The sequence below is a fragment of the Esox lucius genome, chromosome 14 (assembly GCF_011004845.1).
Source record: "Esox lucius isolate fEsoLuc1 chromosome 14, fEsoLuc1.pri, whole genome shotgun sequence".
NCBI classification, from domain to species: Eukaryota; Metazoa; Chordata; class Actinopteri; order Esociformes; family Esocidae; genus Esox; species Esox lucius.
In genome coordinates, this window is record NC_047582.1 from 5,522,334 (window position 1) to 5,547,099 (window position 24,766).

Consider the following 24,766-nt stretch of genomic DNA (forward strand, 5'->3'; position numbering starts at 1 on the left):
AATACTTTAATTGAAATATGTAAAATACTCCTGAATATATAGTGGCGTAAACATCCACAGTTTTTTTTCAACTATAAAAATATAACATATAATATAATATCAAAATCTACCCCACTTCCAACATTTATATTTTATTTATTGTTTTATTCTATTCTATTCTATTCGGTTCTGGTAAAGTCGAGAAATCTGTTCGATTGTTCTCCAACTCGCGTGAACATCCGAGAACGAGAACTGGATTGTGTCCCTTCTGAATCCCTCCGTGCAAAACCTTTACCTAAAATCTTGAATTCCACACCAGCTTTCAAAAATATCGAACATCTTTTTGCATGTCCTTGTTTGCTAGAGAGGCAAGTTATAACGTAAGTCCTTTTCACATTCAAAACATTATAAGATAGCATCTATTTGACAGATGTGGTGAATTGAGTTAATATTCCACCAAGTAAAAACATGTCAAATTAGCATATAATATAAAGCTTGTTAGCTAGCTAATGAGTGTTATGAGGCTAGCTAGCTAGTACTGAACGTATTACTAATGCTTGTATTGTAGGTTAGCTATCTGGACACGTTCAGGACAGTCTGTCAGCTAAGTAAGTAGCAGTGTTACCAAACTGTAATACCTTACACCAATATGTGATGGTTGTCAAAATGATTGAACCTAAAAGCATGATACGAAATATAACTTTGCCGTTTGGTACAAGTTGCAAACTCACCTAAGAGGCCCTCTTCTATACTGTGCTGCTCAATAGTAGCCGATAGGTGGCCACAGAGAACTGTACAGCAGAGCGCCCCTCTGCCGAGTCTACCACTGTGAGTAGTTAAGAGCCAAGAACCTCCCACATGGACCGGGGAGAGAAACAGTCCAGACTCCAGACCTTAAAAAACATCCTCAGCCTCAAAAGCATGTCTCTCAGCCAGCTGGCAGCCTGCCCTTTCTTGTGCTGTTGTTCCCACTGTGTGTGTGTGTGTGTGTGCGTGCGCGTGCGCAAGTGTGAGAGTTAGACATTAGGGCTTTTATCGCTGGTTCCTAACTTGCTCAAGAGAGAAATTCTGAAATATGTAAGATAAAGGATTTCAAGTTAATAAATGTCTTGGTTTTTTATGAGCCTGGCAGTGCTTAAAACACTTGCGAAAGGCTCTTGAAGTATGTAAATTATTTGATGTCACAGTAATGTAAATTGTTGAATAGATGTAGAAATGTCCAATTTGCTTCAAAGTGCAATGGCGTGGGTTGCATAACCACAATAGAGTATCTAAAGAAACATCCTCTGAGTCAGAATGTTTATGTACGTTATTACAGAATTTCCCACCAATCAGGCGTGGCTTATCAGTCCTATAATGCCAGTCGGGGTGTGTCCCCTTTCTCGCTGATGTTTGCTTGTAGTTGGTAGGGTAGACATTCCTGGTGCTGTTAAAATATAGGTTTGATGTGTCTGTGTGTGTGTCCACCCCAGGGAGCTGAAACCCACTCAGTCTGACGACGCAGCGCCACCTGCTGGAGAGCAATGAGCCAGGCCCTGCAACCAGTGGGTCAGTAGCCAAAGGAACTCGCTGGGACTTGACAGAAAAAAAACACACATCATTTCAGACAGGTGGATCCAATAGGCCCGCGCACACGTATGCAAACAGGTTGTTTTTCCTCGGTCACCTGGGATGAAAGATATTAATGAAAGGTGTGAAGGTACAGCTTGTGACCATCGGTACGCAGGGGTTCTCCTCAGTTCAGCGCACCTCCTCTAAGCCCCTGCTCACCCACCACACAGCGGAGACGCTATACGTTCAACATTCCTGAGGTTTTCCCTTTCTCCTTGGGACTGGGGTGAATTATTTGGGTGTGGGGGGATAGCAGTGGTGAGAGAGAGTGAGGCAGAACGAGATTTCCCCTGAAGGCTCTACCGCCGCGCTTTGTGTCATGTTTCGGGTTAACCGTCTGAGAGTGGTTAGGTCCCCGGTGCTTCCCAGACCCGCTCTGAGCTGGGGTGCCGCGTGCCCCACTCTGCAGCCAAGACGGGCCGCTATGTGTGTGTAGGCATGCACCAGCCCGCTCCGATATGTCAGGACCTGAGAGTTAAGTATGGAGCGCGAGAGTGAGAGAGAAGCCCTTTGGTCTGCTTTCCCAGGCTGTCCATCAGGAAGGCTCGATTCTTTACACCGTAACCACTGCGTTGCCCTTTCCTGGGGAAATCCGAGACAAACAGAGAGCGGTGGGGGATTGGGGGTGGGGGGGACAGGAAAACTGGGCCTGGGAAGGAGGGAGGGACAGGGAGAAGGGGGGAAGTGGAGCCCACACAGCAAGGGAGGGAGAGGGAGGTAAGCAGGAGCTTTTTGGAATGCTTCGGAACATACCCCGCACCTCCCCTCATTTTCCTTTTGTTACCAGGCCTTTTTTTTCTTTACTTCACCCTAGCTCTCCAAAAATGTGGCCCATCTTCTCAGTTCTCAGCGGGTGTTATGGCTTTAAATCAAACCACAAGCAAAGCGGAACTCCTCCGAGCTCAGTAACCCATCACAACTTCTGTTAATCTTGCTCATTCGAGTTAATGATAACCCCGCTCTTCATAGGTCGTTGAAGAAAATGAGGTGTTCTCAGGCATACTTGTAATGGTAATATTATGGTATAAAACAAATAAAAGTAGCAGATACAAACCTTAAGTAATGGCGAATGGTTCATTTAAGAACAGACTAACATCAGAAAGCATGTGTCTTAGTGTGAAATTTTGTTTGCCACGTATCAGGTTAGTGTGAGTGAAAATGGAGACAAAAAGTAGGAAACACAATTTGATTGTTCCAGTAGGGTGACTTGTGGGTGCAGCCCGATAGCCAATGACAAAATCAGGGCGAGAGGTCTGCGGGGTCACTCTGTAACCCATATCACCTGTGTGACCTCCAGGTGCTGACCCCACGGTGCTGAGAGAACAACTCTTTGACCTCTGGACCAGGAAGGAGCTGGAAGCAGTAAGAAAGCTGCTATTACAGTGTATTTGTGTGTCGTTAACTTAACAATCAGGCCCTGTGTGTGTGTGTGTGTGCGTGCGCGTGTGTGTGTTTGCTTGTGTGTGGGTGGCTGGAGGTGCTGTATCTTTCAGAATGAATGTGCGTCTGTAATATTGTGCAAGAGACAAACAACTACAGATTGGAATCTCTCAAGCATGCCTGCATTCATTTAAGATATTGAGTAACTGTGGGTGGCTGTTTGAGCCTAACAAGTCAGGAGTGTTTAAGATGGAGGTACACTGTATCTTTGCAATAATTTAGGTAAATACAAACAGATTCTGCCTTCAGTATACTTCTAGACCCCTATTGCTCGAGTTTGACTCTGGGCTCAATCTCTTCTCTATCCTCGCTACACTGTATGACAGTATTGTTGATATTATAGACAGATAGTCATGTGGAAAAGTAAGTACACCACCTGGAAAGTTGTCTTTTCTTTTACATATTTGTACATATGTAATCTTCAGTTCAATATTATTGACAGATAAAGTTAATCAAATTTAATAAATGATACTAAAAGACTATACTTTGCTAGCATTTATTAAATAAAAATCTACTGAAATGCTATTTCATAGTGTGGAAAAGTTACACCCTAGCTTGATAGCTTGTGTTGCCCCTTGGGCAAAATAAAATGTCCCTTAACTTGACTGGTAGGATTTTTTTGTCCAATCTTCTTCACAGTACTGCTTTAACTATCATGTTTCAAGGCTTTCATGCCTGCATCAAATCTCCCAAAATCATTTTGATAGTATTGAGATCTGGGCTTTGACCCTGCCATTCCATAACCCCCCATTTCTTATTTTTGAGCCATTCTGTTGTAGCTTTGCTTGTGTGTTTTGGATCACTGTCCTGTCATCAGATCCATGTTCAGCTCAGCTTCAGCTTTTTGACAGATGGCCTCACATTGTGGCAAGTGAAGCCTGTAGAATCCTTGATGTTACCCTGGGGTTCTTAGAGACTCCTATAAGCATCGTTCAGCTGATGTGTTGAGTATTGACGGGATGGCTTGTCTGTGTTCATACTTTTTGTGTAGTGTAGGAATGTACCTCATATTGCTTGGAAATTGCCAAACACATGGGCATCAATAATCTTTCTCCTTAAGACCTTAAATATGTATTTTTATATGTTTTAGTATTGTATTTTTTATTGAATTTTTATCATGGTTAACTACAAAAAAACAAACAGGGTGATGAGACAGTATATGGTATGAACTAATTGCGAAAGATGGCGGTAATATTGACTGTAAGCAATATCTATTAATATAAAGAGGAATACAGAGTGAGAAATATTGGAGGTACAACAAAACACATGAGCTGATGGGAGGAGTGAATCATTGTTATAACATTTAATAACACTTTGCCAAATCGTCTGGCAATGAATTGTACCTATTGTCTGGCAAGTTCAATGAACTGTACCTATTGTCTGGCAAGTTCAGTTAACTGTACCTATTGTCTGGCAAGTTCAATGAACTGTACCTATTGTCTGGCAAGTTCAGTTAACTGTACCTATTGTCTGGCAAGTTCAATGAACTGTACCTATTGTCTGGCAAGTTCAGTTAACTGTACCTATTGTCTGGCAAGTTCAATGAACTGTACCTATTGTCTGGCAAGTTCAATGAACTGTACCTATTGTCTGGCAAGTTCAATGAACTGTACCTATTGTCTGGCAAGTTCAATGAACTGTACCTATTGTCTGGCAAGTTCAATGAACTGTACCTATTGTCTGGCAAGTTCAATGAACTGTACCTATTGTCTGGCAAGTTCAATTAACTGTACCTATTGTCTGGCAAGTTCAATTAACTGTACCTATTGTCTGGCAAGTTCAATTAACTGTACCTATTGTCTGGCAAGTTCAATTAACTGTACCTATTGTCTGAACTAAATCAGATCTTTTCCACATGAAGTGCTTTACCAAGGGTTCTCAACCACATGGTCAATGTAAGTACTGATTCCAGTGCTGTAATATCAAGCCCTTCGCTAATAAAGTACATAGAGACACTGCTTAGCCCATTGGGCTAACTAGTTAATGTATCTGGTTTTATACATTTTTGGACATGACTAATGGTGGTAAATTAAGTTGCCCTCACCTTGTTTAAATGTTTTACTTGAAGAGATAGCCGGGAGTATTGCCTGGAGTTGAATTGCCTGGAGTTAATAGAGCTGTGATATGTTCTTTATGTGTTCTTCTCATATCTCCTCCTCAATTTCAAAACCAAGATCTGATACCAAAACCAAACTGATTAGCCAAAACATTATGACCACCTGCTTAATATGCTCTTGGTCCTCCGTGCCGCCAAAACAGCACCGACCCGCCGAGGCATGGACTCTAAAACACCCCTGAAGGTGTGCTGTGGTATCTGGGACCAATACATTTGCAGCAGATCCTTCAAGTCCTGTAAGTTGCGAGGTTGGGGCTGCGAGGTTGGATCGTATTTGTTGGTCCAGCACATCCCACAGATTCTCAATTGGATTGAGATCTGGGGAATTTGGAAGCCAGGACAACACCTTGAACTGTTCATCATGTTTCTCTAACCATTCCTGTAAAAATGTGAGCAGTGTGGCAGGGAACATTATCCTGCCGGTTTGTTGTTTGTCCCTCCTCGGACCACTGTCGGTAGGTACTCAGCACTGCTGACTTGGAGCACCCCACAAGCCTTGCCATTTCAGAGATGCTTAGACCCAGTCATCTGGCTATAACAATTTGGCCCTTGTCAAAGTCGCTCAGGTCTTTACGCCCATTTCTCCTGCATCCAACATGTTGACTACAAGAACTGATTGCTTACCATCTAATCTACCCAGACCTTGACATGTGTCCTTGTTAGGAGATGATCAACGTTATTCGCTTCACCTGTGAGTGATCAGTGTTTTGGTTCATTAGTGTACTAGCCATAGTAAAGTCTACATAGGGGGTCGTAAAGTCTGGGTACGGATCTTTTTACACATTGGGAAATATTGACATGTAATTCCAACAGAGGATGTTTTTGGCTCTTTCTCAAAATGTGATAAATGTGCCATAAGAAAATTACTTGCAAGTAACAAAAATAGTTTGGATTGGTGTTTTGATTCAGTATGATGTTTTACCACACACTCATATGGTTAAGACCATACCAGACCAGGTGTCTAATCTTTATGGAGGCCTGGACCCTACCAAGTTACTCTCTAAAGGTTGTCAAATAATTGTTTATATTAAATGGTAAATGTAGGAGTTGAATAACCTTTTTACACCAATGGAAATGTTATTTTTGTTTATTTTAATTGCATAAATTGGGTTATGTTTATCAATGAATGTGTTTCGAATTTAGAGCAGATATCCATGTGTTTTGTCCACATGTAAAAATTAAATAAAAAGACAACTTTTCAAGTGGTGTACTCATTAGTATAGTTGCAGCATTAAATGCCTGATAATGCTTTAAACATTTAAATTTCAATACATACATCTTTTAAGGTAGACGTCAGGACTCAGATGAAGGGCTGCTGTCTCTCTCTCTTGGACCTTTCTTTTCAGATGTATTTATTGGCAGGTGTTCAATGTGCATCCAGAGAGCATATCTCCCTGATAACTAACGCTCCACCCCATGTCATTGTAGCTGCGAGCCGCAGCTTCCAAAGGCTTCTCAAACTTCCAGCGTCCATTAGAGGATCTGCTGTGTGTCCTGGAGGGCTGTCCTGGCAGGCAGAAAGGCAAGGCCAACACCATGGGCCACGGCATACTCATGGAGTTTGGGAACTGGAGACGCTCCAACCCTAAGGTCAGTCTTAGTGAAGCAGGACGACGGCATTAGCACAATGCTTTTCTGTAGAAATTTACGGAAAGGGTGCTTGGAAAGAACCACTCACTTAGCATGGCGCTTCCAATGCTAGAATTGTGGGTTCAATTCACACTTTGTGCCTGTATGAAAATGTAGACATCTCAGTGTTTTTTCTATATATATCTTCAATATAATTATTATATAAAGTCTACATTTGTTCTTACACTGTGATGAAGTAGCATTAAAATCAGTCAAAATAAAAAAAAAATTACTTAATCTCCCATCTCAGGTGACTCTCCAGTCCGTCCCGGAGGCCTCTAAACTGGGGCTTCAGCGCCGTGCCCTCAGCCTCCTCACAGATGCTCAGCCCACCTTTATGGATCCTCTCATAAACATTTACCAACTGGGCACCCTAGACCGGAACATCTTGAGACTACATATAAGCAGACTGCAGTCGCTCAACTGCTATAGGGAGGTGTGTCTGTGTACTCGTCTAATTGTATTACTGTATTGTGAAAAACAGAAACTAAAGTATAATGACCCATGGTAAATTGGGGAAAGTGCAGAACATGTGCAGACTGTTTTGGCTTTGGGTTCATTTTAATTGATTTGGGTGTTAGGCGTTAATGTTATTTTTAGATTGAAGGTTAGGATTATATTATTTTTGCTTAGGGAAAATACTAATTTTAATAGTGTAGTATTGTGTGTGTGTGTGTGTTTGTGTGCCGTTAGATTGGTTGAAAATCAAATGGGTCCTGATAGAATTAGAAAAATATCTATTAGCTCAATGAAAGAGACTGTTTTGAGCTGCTACAGTCCTGTTGAGATCAATGTTTTTGTTTGTTGAAGGCGGCGCTGCTAAGTATGAAACTGGAGTTTCAGAAAGAAGTGGATATGGAGGAGGTGAGAGTTTCAGTATTAGCTAAATTGTGTTTGTGTGCGTGTTTGTGGGGGCTGACTAAACCCTAACCACATTGTTTTGCAGATGTGTGTGCCCCTGATCCTCCAGGACAAACTTCCTATAGCCGAGTCATATGTGAGCGGTCACCCGGAAATGGAGGAACACATGGTAACACTGCTTGACTCCTGGTGTCACCCCAACTTCAGTGTGGAACAACTCTGCAGGCAGTTCCCCCGTCTGTCCCTCTCCAAACATCAAAAAGACCAAATCCAGCCAAAGATGCTCAGCAAGCAAGTGTTTCGGTTAATGGAGAAATTTAACATCAACCCAGGTGGGTGTTTGCCCACACCAGAGAGAAAATAAACGACAACGTTTAAAATAACCTGTGACGTTTTTTGGGACAAAAAATTAAAATAAAAAAAATATATTACAAATGCATTTCCAAATGTGTTAGACATGTAAATACATTTCAACATGCTTATAACATTTAGTCCCATTTACCCCAGAGTCCTCAGGGTGGCTGATCTACAGATTGAATGATTTGCTTTGCAGGCCTGTGTCCTAACGCAGTGTACAAGCGTCGGTCAGACTCCCTGCGGTTCCTCATGTACAAACGTTTTGTGGAGGTACGTACACCTTTTTGAACTACTGCTACTCACCATTGACTTGAATGAGAGTTTTGTGGTCATGTTTCCTGAGCTCTCTGCTTCACGGCCAGTTCAAATGACTCGGCCCCCTCTGTCTTTCAGAAGGGTATGACTGAGGAGAACTGGTACGACCATGTACAGGTACCATTTAAAACCATTCCTAATCTTTAAGAACGTTTTAAGGCCGACTTTGTCCTGGAACGTATTCCAAAGCACTGCCTTCGATGCACGTGATCCTACTTTTGGTTGGTCTGGTCAGTCCACAGTAGCAGATGATCCCGAGCTGCAGATTCAGTTGGTGGAGCTGGTGGTCAGATATGACAGTTTGGTGAACGCTGCCCAGTGGTCAATACGCTACGGCCTCCCCAAAGACCGACTGCCCTTCCGGGTTTGGAACACAATGCAGAGCCTGCCGCCATCGTTGAGGTAGGGGACCGTTGAAGGAGTGTCCTCGTGACGGGCCGTAAACGTCAATCAGTCAAACAATCGATCAGCCCTTGTGTGTGGTCAGCGTTTACACGCGCTCTCATTCCTTCCTGTCGCGTCCTAAGAGAGGTGGGTAAAGGCTGCAGTGCGGAGACGTGGGACCCGCCCAAATCCCACCAAGACAGGTTCTACCAGCTGCCGATCACCAGGGAGCACGTCCACTTACTGAAGACGCCGGAGGAGCTGCAGTGCTGCATAAAGACTGTGCTACAGGTGTCAAACAGTCAGCTGATTGTCTGTCAGTCAGTCACTACTGGAAGGTAAAAGCACATTCTTCTATTCATTTTTCCTGCCCTGCACCCCCTTCTCCATTCGGTTCTCCTCCAGCCCGGTTCTGTGGTCGGTGTGGACATGGAGTGGCAGGCCAGGTTCGGTGCTGTGTCTCCCCAGCAGCAGGTCTCTCTGATCCAGCTGGCGGTATCAGGACAGGTCTTCCTGTTGGACCTGTGCACCCCCGGGTTCTCCCAACACGTTGACATGGTGGCCTTCATCAGGGGTCTCTTCTCTGACCCCACAGTCCTGAAGCTTGGTGAGTTCCTTGGGTTGTTTTGTGGGGATTTTTTTGTCTTCTTTTTTTTTTGCTTGAATTACTATTATCTCATGTCTGGTTTTATCATTACTAAATGACAATAAGAATCAATTTCCAGTTTGTTCCACTGGTGGCTTGCTCCTTGTGGCTTTGCTCGTCGAGCACCAATTCCACAAATGGAATGCTCCCAAACGCGCTCAGTGCACCTAAGACAGGCGTCCATTAAATGCTCAAATAGTTGAAAATGAACAAACTGTATTTGAAGGTCAGTATTCCCTCTCTCTGTCCAGGTTATGGGATGGCTGGAGACCTGAAGTGTCTTCTGGCTACATGGCCCCAGTTCTCTAAAGAATCTCTAAAGATAGAAGGACTGTTGGATCTGCTTCCCGTTCACCAAAAGGTACAGTGAAGCTGAACTCAGGTTTGCCCAGTAGTTCTCAAACCTCTCATTTGGACCTCCATTCATCTCACAGTTTTGTTGTAGCCCTGAACTAGCTCATCTGAATGAAGCAGATTAAGGCTTGATGGTCAGTTGACAAGTGAATTAGGGTGTGCTAATTCTGGAATACATCTAATACACCTATGACTGGGTGTCCTCTGGAGAGGTTTGACAATCACTGGGCTAGTGTGGTTGCTGTCTTTTAGTCCAGGGTCTCTCAACCACTGGGCCATGGACTTCATTCTGTACCAGTACTGGTCCGTGGAGAGTTTTCAGTTGGGCCTTGACCTGCAAATATATAATCCCCAAGTTTAACATATAGGTAATCGTTTTACTTGCCTCAGCCCAGCCTGTGAACTTCTTGCATATCTCGCAAGGTTTTTTGTGTAAATCTAAGAAGAGACAGCCTTTGTAGTTACAATAAGGTGACATGAATTGTGATATTCATGTCACATAATTAGCAGACTCACTAACCTAAATGTCCATGAGTTGTGAGTTAAGTAAATAGCTTACAGTCAAATATCTTTTATAAAAACAAAAGTCTTGTTTCCAGCTAGCACACGCAGGGATCCAAGAATGGTGGTTTGAAATTGATTTAGCTCTCTAAAATGTTTGCTAGCAAAATTAAAACTATCTTCGCCGGTCAGATGAAAATAAATTATACATTTGCTGATTGGATTTACTACATGATTGCGGAAGGTACACGGGTAAATTCAATTATTTTGGTTGCTTGCCACTCCATCTGGATGCTATACATTCAAAACTAAATAAAAATGTTAAAACTACAATAATTGATTTAAAGATGAGGTGAGAATAGGACCTGTAATTTTCGATGATGTTGAAACATTCCCATGTGGGTTGAATCCCCATGCCAGATTCAACGCAGTGCTAGCAGTCGCGGTGGTCCCCGTGGGGTGTTAGTCGGGGAGGGCCCGGCCGAGAAGGGTCTCAGCCTACTGGTCCAGCAGGTTCTGGGACGACCGTTGGATAAGATGGAACAGCTGTCGAACTGGGAGAGACGACCACTGAGAACAAGTCAGCTACGCTATGCAGGTACACTGACACACAACACAAAACACACGTTATCTCTAACTGTGATACATGGATACACACTCCACACAGACACACGCACACGCAAGCATGGCTACCTTCGGTTTCTTTGGGATTCTCTAAGTACTCCGGAATGTAATCATGCAAATTCCTGCAACTGCCATTGCAGTGACCTGAACCCGAGCCTCGTTCCAATGTCATTACATACAAATTACTGTCACGTTAGAATCTACAGCCTTTATACAGATATAGGATGTTCATTTGATTCCTGTTTTGTGGCTGAGAATGTACCTTAACAGCAGTAAAAAAAAAGTTTCTGAAAATGTATTTCCTTTTTTCATTTGTTTGTTCTTTTTGACCTAATGAAAAATGTATTGACAATGACCATTGATTATAATGCACACAATTCACATTTTCAGTGGCTGCAGGCTTATTTTCCTGCTCCAGGGATTTGGCTCAAATTAAGATAGAGGATCTGTATTACTCAGTTCTGTAGTATCCCTGTGTAGACATTGAAATGCTGTCTGTCTCCGAGCCGAGGCAAGGCAAGGACAGACGATGCAATCTCTCTGTCCTTTGATGTTCTCCGTCTTATCTTTATGTCTGTCTTATCTACACATCTCTAGTTTTCCAGTGTTTTTTCTCACGCCTTCCTTCTCACCCTCCATTCTCTCACACCCCCTCTCTTTATCTAGGTATTTCTCTCTTTTTTTGTCACACTTCATTCAGTTTAAGTTTGAAGGTTTTTATTGGCATGGGAAACATCTGTTTACAACAAGTTCTTCATAGAAGCAAGATAATAAATAAGAGAAGTGAAATCAAAATAATAGTTATTGGCGCTTTTCTTTTGTGAGCTGAACCCGACAAGGAACAGTTCCACAATGGCGGGTGGTGGTATACAGAAACCCACATTGTCAAATCCTTCAGTTAGACATAGTTTTGGCATTCCAGTAGACTACAACATGACAGATAAGCTTTGATAAAACTTGGGCAAAATGTAACACCCTTAATTATTATCTATGTGGAGTTGTTAGAATGTGCAAATTGATATAGATGTTGAATACAAATTGATATATGAATATACAACCCTGCTGCAAAAAAAGTTGGGATGCTGCATTAAATGCAAAAAAACAAACAGAATGCAGTGATGTGCAAATGATTTATCCCTTTATTCAATTGAAAACAGTACAAAGAAAAATAGATGCCCATCTTGAATTTGATGCCAGCAACAATCTTTTCAAATAAAGTTGGGACAGGGACATGTTTACCACTGTGTTGCATCACCTCTTCTTTTAACAATACTCTGTAAGTGTTTGGGAACTGAGGAGACCAATTGCTGTAGTTTTGAAAGTGAAACGTTTTCCCATTCTTGCTTGATACAGGATTGCAGCTTCTTAACAGTTCAGGGTCTCCAGTGTCATACTCTTTGTTTCATAATACGGCAAATGTTTTCAATGGGTGACCGGTCTGGGCTAATACGTGCAGAACGTGGTCTGGCATTGTCTTCCTGAAATAAGCAAGGGCTTCCCTGAAAAGGACGTTGTCTGGATGGCAGCATATGTTACTCCAAAACCTGTATATATTGTTCAGCATTAATGGTGCCTTCACCGATATGCAAGTCAGCCATGCCATGTGCACTAATGCACCCCCCACCATCATGGATGCTGGCTTTTGAACTGTGCGCTGATAACAAGCCGGATGGTTCCTCTCTTTCTTGTCCAGAGAGGATGCTGCGTCCATGATTCTGAAAAATAATTTCACATTTTGATTGGTCAGACCAGAGGACAATTTTCCACTTCGCTTCAGTCCATCTTAAATGAGCTCGGGCCTAGAAAATGCGGCGGCGTCTCTAGATCTTGTTTTGTTTCTTTGCATGGTAGAGATTGAACTTGCATTTGTGGATGCATGTACTCTGTTCACAGACAATGGTTTTCAGAAATGATTCCGAGCACATGCAGTGATCCACTACAGAATTGTGTCTGTTGTTGATGCAGTGACGCCTAAGCTCAGTGCACAGTTCTGGAGACTCTGAGGAGGTCCAGATATGACCTACGGAAGGCCATCAGAGCTGCCAAAAGAGACTACAAGGATAAGTTGGAGTCTAACAACCATAGCTCTGACCTGAGACGCATGTGGTGTGGACTGCAACGCATCACAGACTATAAAGGGAGAAACAGCAATGATGCCCATCCTGCTGCCTCTCTACCCAACGAGCTCAACACCTTATATGCACGGTTTGAGGTGACCAACACCAAGGCTTGCTGAGGACCAGGATTGCTATACTCTGTATCTAACCACGGCTGAAGTGAGGAGAGTTTATAAAAGAGTAAACTCTCTGAAGTCAAGAGGGCCAGGTGGCATTCCAGGCCGTGTCCTCCGGGGGTGCTACTCTGTCTGTAGTTCTCACCTGCTTCAAACAGACCACCATTGTCCCTGTACCAAAGAAACCTTGCATCACCTGCCTGAACAACTACCACCCTGTAGCACTGACCTCCACCATCATGAAGTGCTTTGAGTGGCTGGTCAGAACTCATATCTGCTCCACCCTTCCTGACACCTTGGACACCTAGGTATACCACCTCAATAGATCTGTGGGCAATGCCATCGCTCTGACGACACACACCGCCCTCTCCCACCTGGAAAAAGGCAACACATATGTGAGGATGCTGTTCGTGGGCTACAGCTTTGCATTCAACATTATTGTGCCCACTAAGCTTTTTCCTAAGCTCAAGACCCTGGGACTTAACACCTCCCTCTGCAGTTGGATCCAGGACCTCCTTACGGGCAGGCCCCATGTGGTGAGAATGGGCAACCTCACCTCCTCTGCACTGACCCTGAGCACCGGAGCCCACCAGGGTTGCCTACTCAGTCCCCTCCTGTACTCCCTGTTCACGCATGACTGCGTGGCCACACACAGCTTCAACGTCATCCTTAAATTTGCACAACCTTCCTGGGTCTCATCTCCAACAATGGTGATACCGGTTACAGAGAGGAGGTAAAGAACCTGGCTACATGTTTCCAGGACTACAACCCCTCTGGCAACGTCTGCAAGACAAAGGAGATGATCTTGGACTTCAGGAAGTGGCAGATGGGGGTCATGACCCCATACGCATCAATGGTATTGAACTGAGGAGAGTCTCCGACTTCAAGATCCTCGGTGTGTTCATCAAAGATTACCTCACTTGGTCAGAGTTTACACTATACCTTTCTTTTGACGGCCAATATTGCCATTAAAATGTGAAACATTCTGGCCATATAGAAAATCTACCGGACATATGTTTTAAATAGCCATATAAGAGCCTACATTTAAACAGCAATAAAACACAAACTATGATCCAACAAATGTTTTATATTTAAATTAGTCAACAGAATGAACTCTTCACAATCTTTGGGAACTGAACATTAGGCTACACCTAGGGCTGTCTCAGTTCTTGCATAATTGATTTTGTAAATCATTTGAGCCAGATTGCAATTATCTTTATAGACAACTATCTTTTTACACAATATTTTGATTCCAAAATCATGTTTCCAGTCTGAATAAGGGATTTTGAAGCCGATGTTAGAAACATCTGAACAAATTGCCTACCATGCGAATTATGTCCGTTTTCATAGGATGTCAGATCATTTACTGAAACTTGTTTGCTTCTAAATTTCAGTATGTTTAAATCTAGATTAGAATTGTTTTGCAATGTCTAACCAAAAGTAGCATAAGTTTAAGGTGCAAGTCGGCATGTGCAAATGAAATACAGGAATAGCATCAATGACATGTACCTGTGGACAACTGAAACTGAAAACCTAATCAGACTTATAAGGCAGTTACAGATTCCAGTAGTACAAAGGGTGGATATACAAACCTGATTCCCAAAAAGTTGGGACACTGTACAATTGTGAATAAAAACAGAATGCAATGATGTGGAAGTTTCAAATTTCTATATTTTATTCAGAATACAACATAGATGACATATCAAATGTTCAAACTGAGATAAGATTTCACTTTAAGGGGAAAATAAGTTGATTTTAAATTTCATGGCATCAACACATCTCAAAAAAGTTGGGACAAGGCCATGTTTACCACTGTGTGGCATCCCCTCTTCTTTTTCTAACAGACTGCAAACGTCTGGGAGACAAGAGGAGACAAGTTGCTCAAGTTTATGAATAGGAATGTCGTCCCATTCTTGTCTAATACAGGCTTCTAGTTGCTCAACTGTCTTAGTTCTTCTTTGTCGCACCTTCCTCTTTATGATGCGCCAAATGTTTTCTATGGGTGAAAGATCTGGACTGCAGGCTGGCCATTTCAGTACCCGGATCCTTCTTCTATGCAGCCATGACATTGTAATTGATGCAGTATGTGGTCTGGCATTGTCATGTTGGAAAATGCAAGGTCTTCCCTGAAAGAGACGACGTCTGGATGGGAGCATATGTTGTTCTAGAACTTGGATATAACTGTCAGCATTGATGGTGCCTTTCCAGTTGTGTAGGCTGCCCATGCCACACGCACTCATGCAACCCCATACCATCAGAGATGCAGGCTTCTGAACTGAGCGCTGCTAACAACTTGGGTTGTCCTTGTCCTCTTTAGTCCAGATGACATGGCGTCCCAGTTTTCCAAAATGAACTTCAAATTTTGAATCGTCTGACCACAGAACACTTTTCCACTTTGCCACAGTCCATTTTAAATAATCCTTGGCCCAGAGAAAACGCCTGCGCTTCTGGATCCTGTTTAGATACGGCTTATTTTTTGACCTATGGAGTTTTAGCCAGCAACGGCGAATGGCACGGTGGATTGTGTTCACCAACAATGTTTTCTGGAAGTATTCCTGAGCCCATGTTGTGATTTCCATTACAGTATCATTCCTGTATGTGATGCAGTGCCGTCTGAGGGCCCGAAGATCACGGGCATCCAGTATGGTTTTCCGGCCTTGACCCCCTACGCACAGAGATTGTTCCAGATTCTCTGAATCTTTGGATGATATTATGCACTGTAGATGATGATAACTTGAAACTCTTTGCAATTTTTCTCTGAGAAACTCTTTTCTGATTTTGCTCCACTATTTTTCACGGCAGCATTGGGGGACTTGGTGATCCTCTGCCCGTCTTGACTTCTGAGAGACACTGCCACTCAATTGGCAACATGATTTTATACCCAATCATGTTGCCAATTGACATAATAAGTTGCAAATTGGTCCTGCAGCTGTTCCTTATCTGTACATTTTACTTTTCCGACCTCTTATTGCTACCTGTCCCAACTTTTTTGGAATGTGTAGCTCTCATGAAATCCAAAATGAGCCAATATTTGGCATGACATTACAAAATGTCTCACAATGTCTAGCTAAATATTCAAACTCGGCGTGATGTTAATGCATGACAAAATGATCTAATGTCGAGATGCTATACCGACACATGGCATATGTATAGCTTTGTGGTGATGTGGTTAAAGACACGGCTTCTCACACAAGACCCACGTTCGAATCCAGAGCGGGAAACAACATTCATCCCTTTTAATTGCAAGCCGGCTGAACTAGGCTTGCCTGGTTAATTTTCTTGTTTTTTAAACTGGGCCCGGGGATGTCTGCTTCGCCTTTGACATTTCAGAGTGGTATACTGGAGCTGCTGTGGGAGTGTGTGGCTTTTGAATCTGGCGCCACATTTATTCACGTGACCAAACACTCAGTAATTTCTTACTGCAAGAGCAAGCGGAGGATCATATAGGTCACACAATATTAGGCTATTTAATATGCTATTAATCCATTATTTTCATCTGCTTGACATCTACATCTGGGCATTTGCCAGCTAATGTAATTCCATGCGCTTGGTTCAGTCAATCGAACTCGGTAGTGAAAACTGCCCAAAAACCACTATAATTCCTGAGGACACTCAAGAAGTTTGGCATGCCTGAAAAAACTCTCACCAACTTCTACAGGTGCACCATTGATCATTGACCATGTGTGCAGCACTGTTTATTGATCATCAAAGACTACAGTCACATTGCTGCCGTCTGATAGGCGCTACTAGAGCGTCAGGGCACGCACTTCCAGATTAACAAACATTTTTTTCCTTATGGCCATAAGGCTCTTCAACCAACAACACTGGTCTATGATCATGTTTATCACACATGGACATTCCAAATGCTGTGATGTCTTTCCATGTACATTCAGTGGACATTAGAATATTATTTTGTATGTACCATTCATAGGTATATCACACATATTTATAATACTCAATACTATATTGTCTACACACTTTAAAATTGCGGCTAGTTAACATTGCTATGTATATTATTGCTATACTTTTACTTCATATATTTCTTAATTCGTACTACGTAGATGTCGTGTGCCATGTCACAAAAATGTCATTGTTCAGAATGAAGCTGTTTTATTCTTTGCATTTGATTAATAAACTTTGAACTTAGGAGCCCGAAAGATCACAGCCATCCAATATTAGCTTTCAGCCTTGTCCTTTTCATACAGTGATTTCTCCAGATTCTCTGAATCTTTTAATGATATTATGTACCTTAGATGATGAGATCCCCAAACTCATTGCAGGCCTTTTACGTTGAGAAACGTTATTCTTAAATTGTTGAACTCTTTGCCTGTGCGGTCTTTCACAGTGTGCTGAACCCCTCCCCATCTTTTCTTCTGAAAGATTCATCCTCTCTGGGATGTTCTTTTAATTCCCAATCATGTTACTGACCTGTTGCCAATTAACCTAATATGTTGTGAGATTTTCCACCAGATTTTCTTATAGCATTACACAACTTTTCCAGTCTTTTGTTGCCCCTGTCCCAGCTTTTTTTAAACATGTTGCTGGCATCAAATTCAGATAGGGCACTTATTTTTCAAGAAACATTTAATATCCTATCTTTGTAGTATTTTATATTAAATATAGGGTTTAAATTATTTGCACATCATTGCATTCTGGTTATTTTTTCATTTTACACAGCGTCCCAGCTTTCTTGGAAACAGGGATGTAAATGACAGGGGAAAATGAATACAATTATGACAATCTGTGATGTTTACAATGTTGTTTGGATCACATCCCCAAAAGAAACCACAGACTGAGGAAGTTGTTTTTGAGGTTCATCTCTCTGTAGACGTAGGTTTTACAATCTCTTTCCTGTAGTTGACTGAAATTGAACAGCTGATTTTGGTAATTAGTGGTTCTTGCGTTGTAGTCAGAAAATACTGGTATACATTTCTGCATGCAGTATCATTATGGATCGAAGTATTTTACGTTTTTCTGTTGAAATTGTAGAAGGCCCTTCATGCGCTTTCCCTCATCCTGCAGTGCCCACACCCGTCCACTCTAATCTCTCTCGCTTTCTGTCGCACTCCAGCTGTCGACGCATACTGTCTGCTGGACATCTACTCAGCCCTCTCCCAGGACCCAGCGTGCTTCGGGCTGCCCCCGGATCTCCGCTCCATCTCTGCCGTTCAGACAGAGAAGAAGAAGAAAGAGGAGAGGAGAAAGCAGACCAAGCGCCGAGGGGTCAGAGCACTACACCTCCGCACACCCAACGTCTTTTGTTTTTGTTAGGGTCAGCCGGGGGAGGTCGCGGCTGACGTTTTTTTTATTGTCAAGTCATCATGAGATTTGGCGAGAGATTAAACTCTCCCTTGCCTGGGGAAATATAGTTTTTTCAGTTGCAACACAGTTCACCAGAAGTTTACACAGCCACGTGCTTCTGTCTGACTCTGCCGTATGGGCTGTGTTCAGCCAAGCCGTAGGAGCCTTCTGTCTGTGTATGTGTTCTGTGAAGCTTAGGACTGTGTTACAAAGTCCTTATGTTGGTCCCGTACATTGTTTGGTAACCTGGTCGTTTGTAATGAAATTTGAAATGGTTGATCTCTTTGTGTTATCAGGAGCACCAGGATGACTCGAAGGCCTCAGCTCCAACTCCGACTTTAGGCCCGGAAAAGAGCCCCCATCGCGGGGTAGACAGCCAGTGTCCCCCTGTGTCCCCCCAGCAGTTGCGCGTGGTCTGCGACAACATGCTTCAAGGTCTGGGCCGCTACCTGCGCTGTCTGGGGGTAGACGTCCTGATGTTGGCAAACGACGACGACCACAGAGTGGCTGCGCAGGTTGGTTGGAAGAATGCACTCACAGACACACACTCAGTTGAGGTGGACATCTTTTTCACTCCTCAAGTGTTTTATTGAGATAAATGAGACGTTGCAAGAATTGCGTTGGATATACAGTGGGGAGACGACTAGCGTCTACCGCATAACATCTGGTCCCGTTGAGTCTCTAGTCGCTAGACTCCAGTTCTAAGAAAACGGGAGAAGAAATTGGAAGTATAAGTCAGCAAGAGCGAGAGGTTATATCTTGCGCAAAACTGATGATAAACATAGCGTTCCCTGCTGAGAATTAGGCAGTGTGAGCATGAAAATCACTAATCTGACCAAGGCGCTAATTCAGGGTTTCCCAAACCTGGTCAAACCTGACAAGTAGCCGAGATGGCTAACTCTCCGTGACAAAACAGATTGCTTCATAAAGGTGTAGGCAAAATGCAGACTCCGAAAAATGTTTTCTTAAGAATAGCTACTACTGATAAGATGCAACAGCTGACAGTAAGATAATTTATAAAAACTAGTGCAACAGCTAGGTTCAGCTTATGGTGTATCATACTCAAAGTCATGTGACATTCCATATTCAATATTGTGTGCAGCACAGTTTATCCCGAATCATGTTTACTCAGACCATTGGTCCAAAAACCATTGTAGCTATGGAATGTCATTTTGTTGCTGTCTTTTTCGTGTCAAATAACAGAAGTCTCTTAAAGATTATTGTGAACTATAATATGTGGGATAGCTAGCATTAGTTTTGCTTGTTACCAGCCTGAAAATAATGACACTGCAGTCATTTTCGATATTCATAGGATTGATTTATATACATTTGTTGAGATTAAACTTTAGTTCATGAAAATAAGTACACGTATAACTAACTAAAGATGCCAACTATCGAGAGCAACAGGTAGTATTTTGACAGGGCAAGGCCAGGGTTGCCAGATTCCATTGACAGTATACAACTCAATCCCCGTGGACTCCAAAAAATAAATAAATGCACAAACGCTATTTTTTTATACAACCCTATCTGTAAATCAACCCTCCCAAGGCCATTTTTACCCTCACACTGTCATTCCAAATAGCCCAGTTGGGTGGGAAACTCCCCATCTGGCAACACTGGGCAAGGCGCTGTGTACATATGTTTTAAGCTTATCGCCAAGCTTTGTTTGCTTTACACAGTGTAAATTAAAACGTTTATTTCCATATGTAATTGTTATTTAAATGAAATTGTTTTCACAGCAATTTATGCAGTGTGAATAGACAGTTGTAGGATGACTCTTTTTCCCTCTGTTTCACAGCTGGCCCAGGAAGAGGGACGAGTCATACTGACCTGTGGTCAACCCTACCAAACTGTAAGAATGGGCCTTGTTTTACAGTGCATGTTGTCAATGTGTGAGAATGCTCAGAAGTTTTCCTCAGTGTTTTCTGTGCTCTTTACTAGCTTAAGTCCCAGGTGGGAGAAGGCCGCTGCATTGCATTGGACTGTTCTGAGAAGGCCCGAGACCAGGCAGTAAGAGTCCTCAGACACTTCAACGTCCAGCCAACGCAGTCGGACATATTCAGCCGCTGTCAGGTCAGTCCGAGAGCCGCTTCCAGAGTCAGGGGCGCCACTGGCCTTGAGGTTAGAGAAGAAGGCCCGCAACCAGAGGGTTGCAGGTTCGAATCCTACTGCCATCGTGGTACAAACGAGTCGCTGGCATCAATGCCACCTGCCAAGCAAGGAATTGAATGCCGCAATCCGCACTTTAGGATCCGCGGGTGGCCTCTGCCCCAGTATATGGTGTGTATGGTAAAAAAGGAGACAACATTATTTCCACAGATTTGTGAAGTATATCTTGTCATGTCATAGGGGTGGATATGCTCAGAGTACATTTCTCATGGATAGTAGAAAAGTTTTGGTTTCACTCTGACGATATTAATCTTTAGGGGATTATTAAATCAAATGCTCAGCTGATTTCCTGATATCATGATGGGAACGTGGTGGTTGAGTAGCCTGTCATCAAAAATACTCTCAGGGTTACTTGATAAACAGTCCCACGAAGCTCAGATGGTAGTGTTGGGCGCTAACTATGATACGGTCATGGGTTCGATTCCCATGGGGGCAGGGGGGGTGGGGGTCAGTACATGAAAAACAAAATGCCTGCACTCCCTACTGCAGCATCTGCTAACTTAATCAAATGTAAATGCCAAGGCACTGGAACGAATAGGTGTGAGATTCTAATGGTGCTGTGTACAAAAAAGCATAAGAGCTCAAGCTTGTTAAGTTCAGATGTATTTTCGGCCCCGGGTATGTTCCTCGAGTACGGCCTTTGGCATGACGTGTCTGCCTGGGCACCTTCCTTGTGCACAGCCTTTGGCCTGGTGTGTCATGGCATTTATTTGTCAGGGCATTTAACTGCTTGTCCATCAAGGAGGATGTCCCGTGCCGTATCTGTGAGACAAACGGAACGGGAATGGAATGGCGGAACGGGGCTGAGTGTGTGTCAGGAAGTAGCAGGGAGATAGAGCCGCGCTGGGGACCAGTTTCCTGTGAATCATAATGTTTGAAGTGCCCACCATGGTAATCACTGGAACAATGGGATCTCCACTGTACGCCGTAAACAGGAGTAGACTGCTGGGAACCGGCAGGACGGACAGATAGAGCTGAGAGGCCCGCCACAGAAAGAAGTGGAGGAGGACGGCGTGAGGGAGACCAATGCAGAGCAGAAATATGCAGGCCCAAAACACAGCTAGAGATTGATGGGGGGAAGGCAGAAGAGCAAGTAGTCAGAGAAAGGCGAGGAAATGGAGGAGGTAGACAATGGATACAAATAACTGGGTCGATGTTCAGGTGCCGTTTGCTCAGTTGTTTTGGTTTTTACATGCATTTATTTACATTGATTTCCCGTTTCACATGGGTTCGGTTGCTTAGAAATGGAATTGACAAGTCTTTGAATTGGCATTACTGTTGTATTTGTTCTATTTTTATGTATTCCTATCCAAGGAAATGAAAATCCTGGTAAATGCATTTTGTAAAACCAGCCTCCAGACATTGTTTTGTTTTAGTCATACCACATGTAGTCATGTTTGTTTAACCTAAAACCACAGAAGCTATTCTTTGTGGCTGGATCCATAAGTATTACCTACAAATATTCTTTTGGAAATGAGATAATGTCTTGAATTGTTGTTTTCTCTGTACACGCTACAAAATAAAGAAAATATTATCATTGCCAATGTTTGTAGACGAGGCCAGTCAGCTAGGATCTTGTTCCTTAAATAACTCAGCCTAGGGAAAGCCTCTTGATTTATCTGTTGATTGGTCGGCCTGTCTGTTTGTCAGTTATTGTGTCTATCCGATAGGAGCGTTGTCCTGGCCCTCCTCCCGTCCCAAATGTCTCAACTGGTTTTATGACCACCTGTACCCGTTTGCACTGGTGGTTACTGACCACTGGTCAAACATTTCCCTCTGGGCCTCCTGCCACCATTTGTCTCAGGCCAAGTGTGTTTGCCTCAAATGGTCGGTTCTCTGACCACACTGCTTGTTCCACCCCGTACATCATTTGTGGTCAGAAATGTGTTTTCTATCTATGCTTTTTCTATCATAACAAAACAGCAATACTTGCGGTTTCCCCCCAAAAAGCTGCAATGCCAAACCAAAGTCACAAGCTAAGCCAAGTGAGCAGCTGTCTTCCCCTGACAATCATATATCCACTTCTAGCCTTTTTATTTCCTTGAGTAATGCCGGCCTTTGAAAAAAAAACTTCTTGGTAAACAACGAAGCATTAAAGATGAGTGAGGTCATGTAACGGAATGTGTGACAGCGGGCTGATGTTGGGAAGGGTGGGTGTGTGTGGGCTCTCGCTGCACCCCTGGGGAGGGCCACCGCTGGTGAGTTGAAAGGCCACCCAGGAAAAGTTAACCCCTTTGTTATCTGATTGTAAAGTCCTTTGATTTGCGGTTAAAAAGGCTGTCTTTTTCTTGACCAGGCCTAGCCTCAACTCAACCCCCCCTCCAGCCCTCCTCTTCTACACACACACACACACACACAGTCACACACACATTCCCAGAATTGAAGCTGTAGTGATGACCCGAATTTCAGTACCCTTAATAAAACAATTTTCCCTACATCCTTATTCTAACCTAAACTGAAACCCAAGCCTAAACAATTCTATTGTCAATGTGAGGTCCTCACTTAAATAGTATAAAACTCAATCTGGTCTTCTGGCAATTTGAGTACACACATTCACAGTCTCTTACACACACACACACACACACACACACACACGCGCGCACTGTGGATTGGTGTCCTTTTTGACTAGCCTCTACCCCTCCACCCCCTTTACCCCTGAAAGCCCCTCTCTCTAGAAGACACTAGAAGACATTCCTGGTACTGGACCCCCTTCTAAACCCCCTGTGTGGCCCATTGATACACACGGCCAATGGTTAACCCATCCACTGCCAGCCAACAGGCCCTCATCCCCACCACGGCCCGAGAACAGACCCCAGCCATTACTGCGGTAATCCCCTCCTTCCCGATCTGTCTCGCTCCTTTACCCGTCTCACTAATTTCCACTCTCTTTTGGCTGGTTCACGTTACGTGGAAGAACCAGAGAATATCCACTTCATTTTGTTTGAGGGAACGAGAGGGTCTTTATTGTGTGCGAGGGAATGCGAGAGGCCGTATACTTTATTGCGTGTCCGAGAAAGAGAGAATGAGTGAGAGCGGGTTAAAGAGGGTGTGATGGAAACGCATTGACGTTTGCTGCTCTTAATGCCTACACTACAGTCCCAACAGCACAGAGCTCATTCCCTCCCCAGCTCAGACTGCCTTCAGCGGTTCAAACAATCCTACACTTCTGTGTGAAACAACCCTGCGAGCCATTATGTGGGGCCGAAAGGGGTCCCTATCTGTAACAGTAGTCTCTCTGAGATGAACCCAGTGAATGGGAAAGGCGATGTGTGCTTGGATCAGATAATTGCTTCAGTCTGTCTGCCTTTGGTCTCTGTATATGTGGGCTAGACCACAACGATAACCGACTTTTCCCAAATGGGCTGGCGGGTTACTCGTGGAAATCTTCTGGGATTCTGTATAGGAGTCCCTTCCAGACATGAGTTGAGCTGTACATTTCTGGCCCTAAATCAGTCATATTGCGCAACTGCAGTCTTCGCACCACCAGTGAAATTTGGAAACGTGTTCTCTACTTTAAATTCCGTAATACCCAACCCTGTGAAGTTAATGTGGGGCGGCAGGGCGGGCTAGTCCTCAAGTGTGTTGGAAATGTTGAAACAAAATTGAAAGGTTGTTGGTTCTAATCCCTGAGCTGGCATTTGTGAAACATCTTTAGTTCTGTCCCTGTGCAAGGTAGATAACCCAAGTTGCTTCCACATTGTTGCTGAAATTAACGTAATACTGCCTAGTTTTCAATTAACTTTACAGTTCATCCATGTTGATGAACTTTGTTTTTCAGGATCTTAGCAGGAACTGTGTTCAATAACTTTTACAACATTACATCTTTACGTAACTAAGCAGTGAATCTGTTCATCTGTATATAGGAACATCCTTCAACAAAGTTTCCATTGGACCTGATCAGTTCATCTGTGGTCAGCTCACACGTTTGAAGACAACCTCTTGGCGCGAGTCATCACCCACTCGGGGCTTCTTATCTTACAACCTCTGCGGACCTGATCCATCTAGAACTCAGTCTTGGCGTCTCACATCGTCATTTCATCCCTGGTATTCTTCCTCTCCCCGAATTCCATGGAGGGGATTGGTGGACCAGTGGCTTCACAGTCCGCCACTCCCTGACCCCTCCACTCCCTAACTCCTTCTCCACAGCCTGCCCCGGCTCCCTCCCTGTCCCGACGTGGCATCAGATTGCCTACACCAGCACACTGGATGTGACCGAAGGCAGTTCAAATAATAAGGGTGCTACATT

At 43.5% G+C, this 24,766-nt stretch overlaps 1 protein-coding gene across 3 annotated transcripts in view; it reads left to right on the forward strand.

Moving 5' to 3' along the window:
* Nucleotides 1–258: 258 nt before the first annotated feature.
* exd3 (exonuclease 3'-5' domain containing 3) overlaps nt 259–24,766 on the forward strand; it is a 49,302-nt gene continuing 24,794 nt past the window's right edge. Inside the window, exons 1-20 of one of the 3 annotated variants that reach the window (XM_034297173.1) lie at nt 259–359; nt 548–587; nt 747–807; nt 1,452–1,527; nt 2,888–2,952; nt 6,575–6,736; nt 7,026–7,211; nt 7,586–7,639; nt 7,722–7,968; nt 8,190–8,263; nt 8,387–8,425; nt 8,544–8,710; nt 8,836–8,983; nt 9,098–9,299; nt 9,590–9,699; nt 10,614–10,791; nt 18,122–18,273; nt 18,648–18,866; nt 20,150–20,203; nt 20,293–20,424. In XM_034297173.1, coding sequence (XP_034153064.1) covers nt 1,503–1,527; nt 2,888–2,952; nt 6,575–6,736; nt 7,026–7,211; nt 7,586–7,639; nt 7,722–7,968; nt 8,190–8,263; nt 8,387–8,425; nt 8,544–8,710; nt 8,836–8,983; nt 9,098–9,299; nt 9,590–9,699; nt 10,614–10,791; nt 18,122–18,273; nt 18,648–18,866; nt 20,150–20,203; nt 20,293–20,424 — 2,214 coding nt within the window. In that variant the 5' untranslated portion in view covers nt 259–359; nt 548–587; nt 747–807; nt 1,452–1,502. The remainder of the gene's footprint in view (nt 360–547; nt 588–746; nt 808–1,451; nt 1,528–2,887; nt 2,953–6,574; nt 6,737–7,025; nt 7,212–7,585; nt 7,640–7,721; nt 7,969–8,189; nt 8,264–8,386; nt 8,426–8,543; nt 8,711–8,835; nt 8,984–9,097; nt 9,300–9,589; nt 9,700–10,613; nt 10,792–18,121; nt 18,274–18,647; nt 18,867–20,149; nt 20,204–20,292; nt 20,425–24,766) is intronic. The other 2 variants (XM_010877369.5, XM_010877368.5) reach the window with 2 other exon arrangements.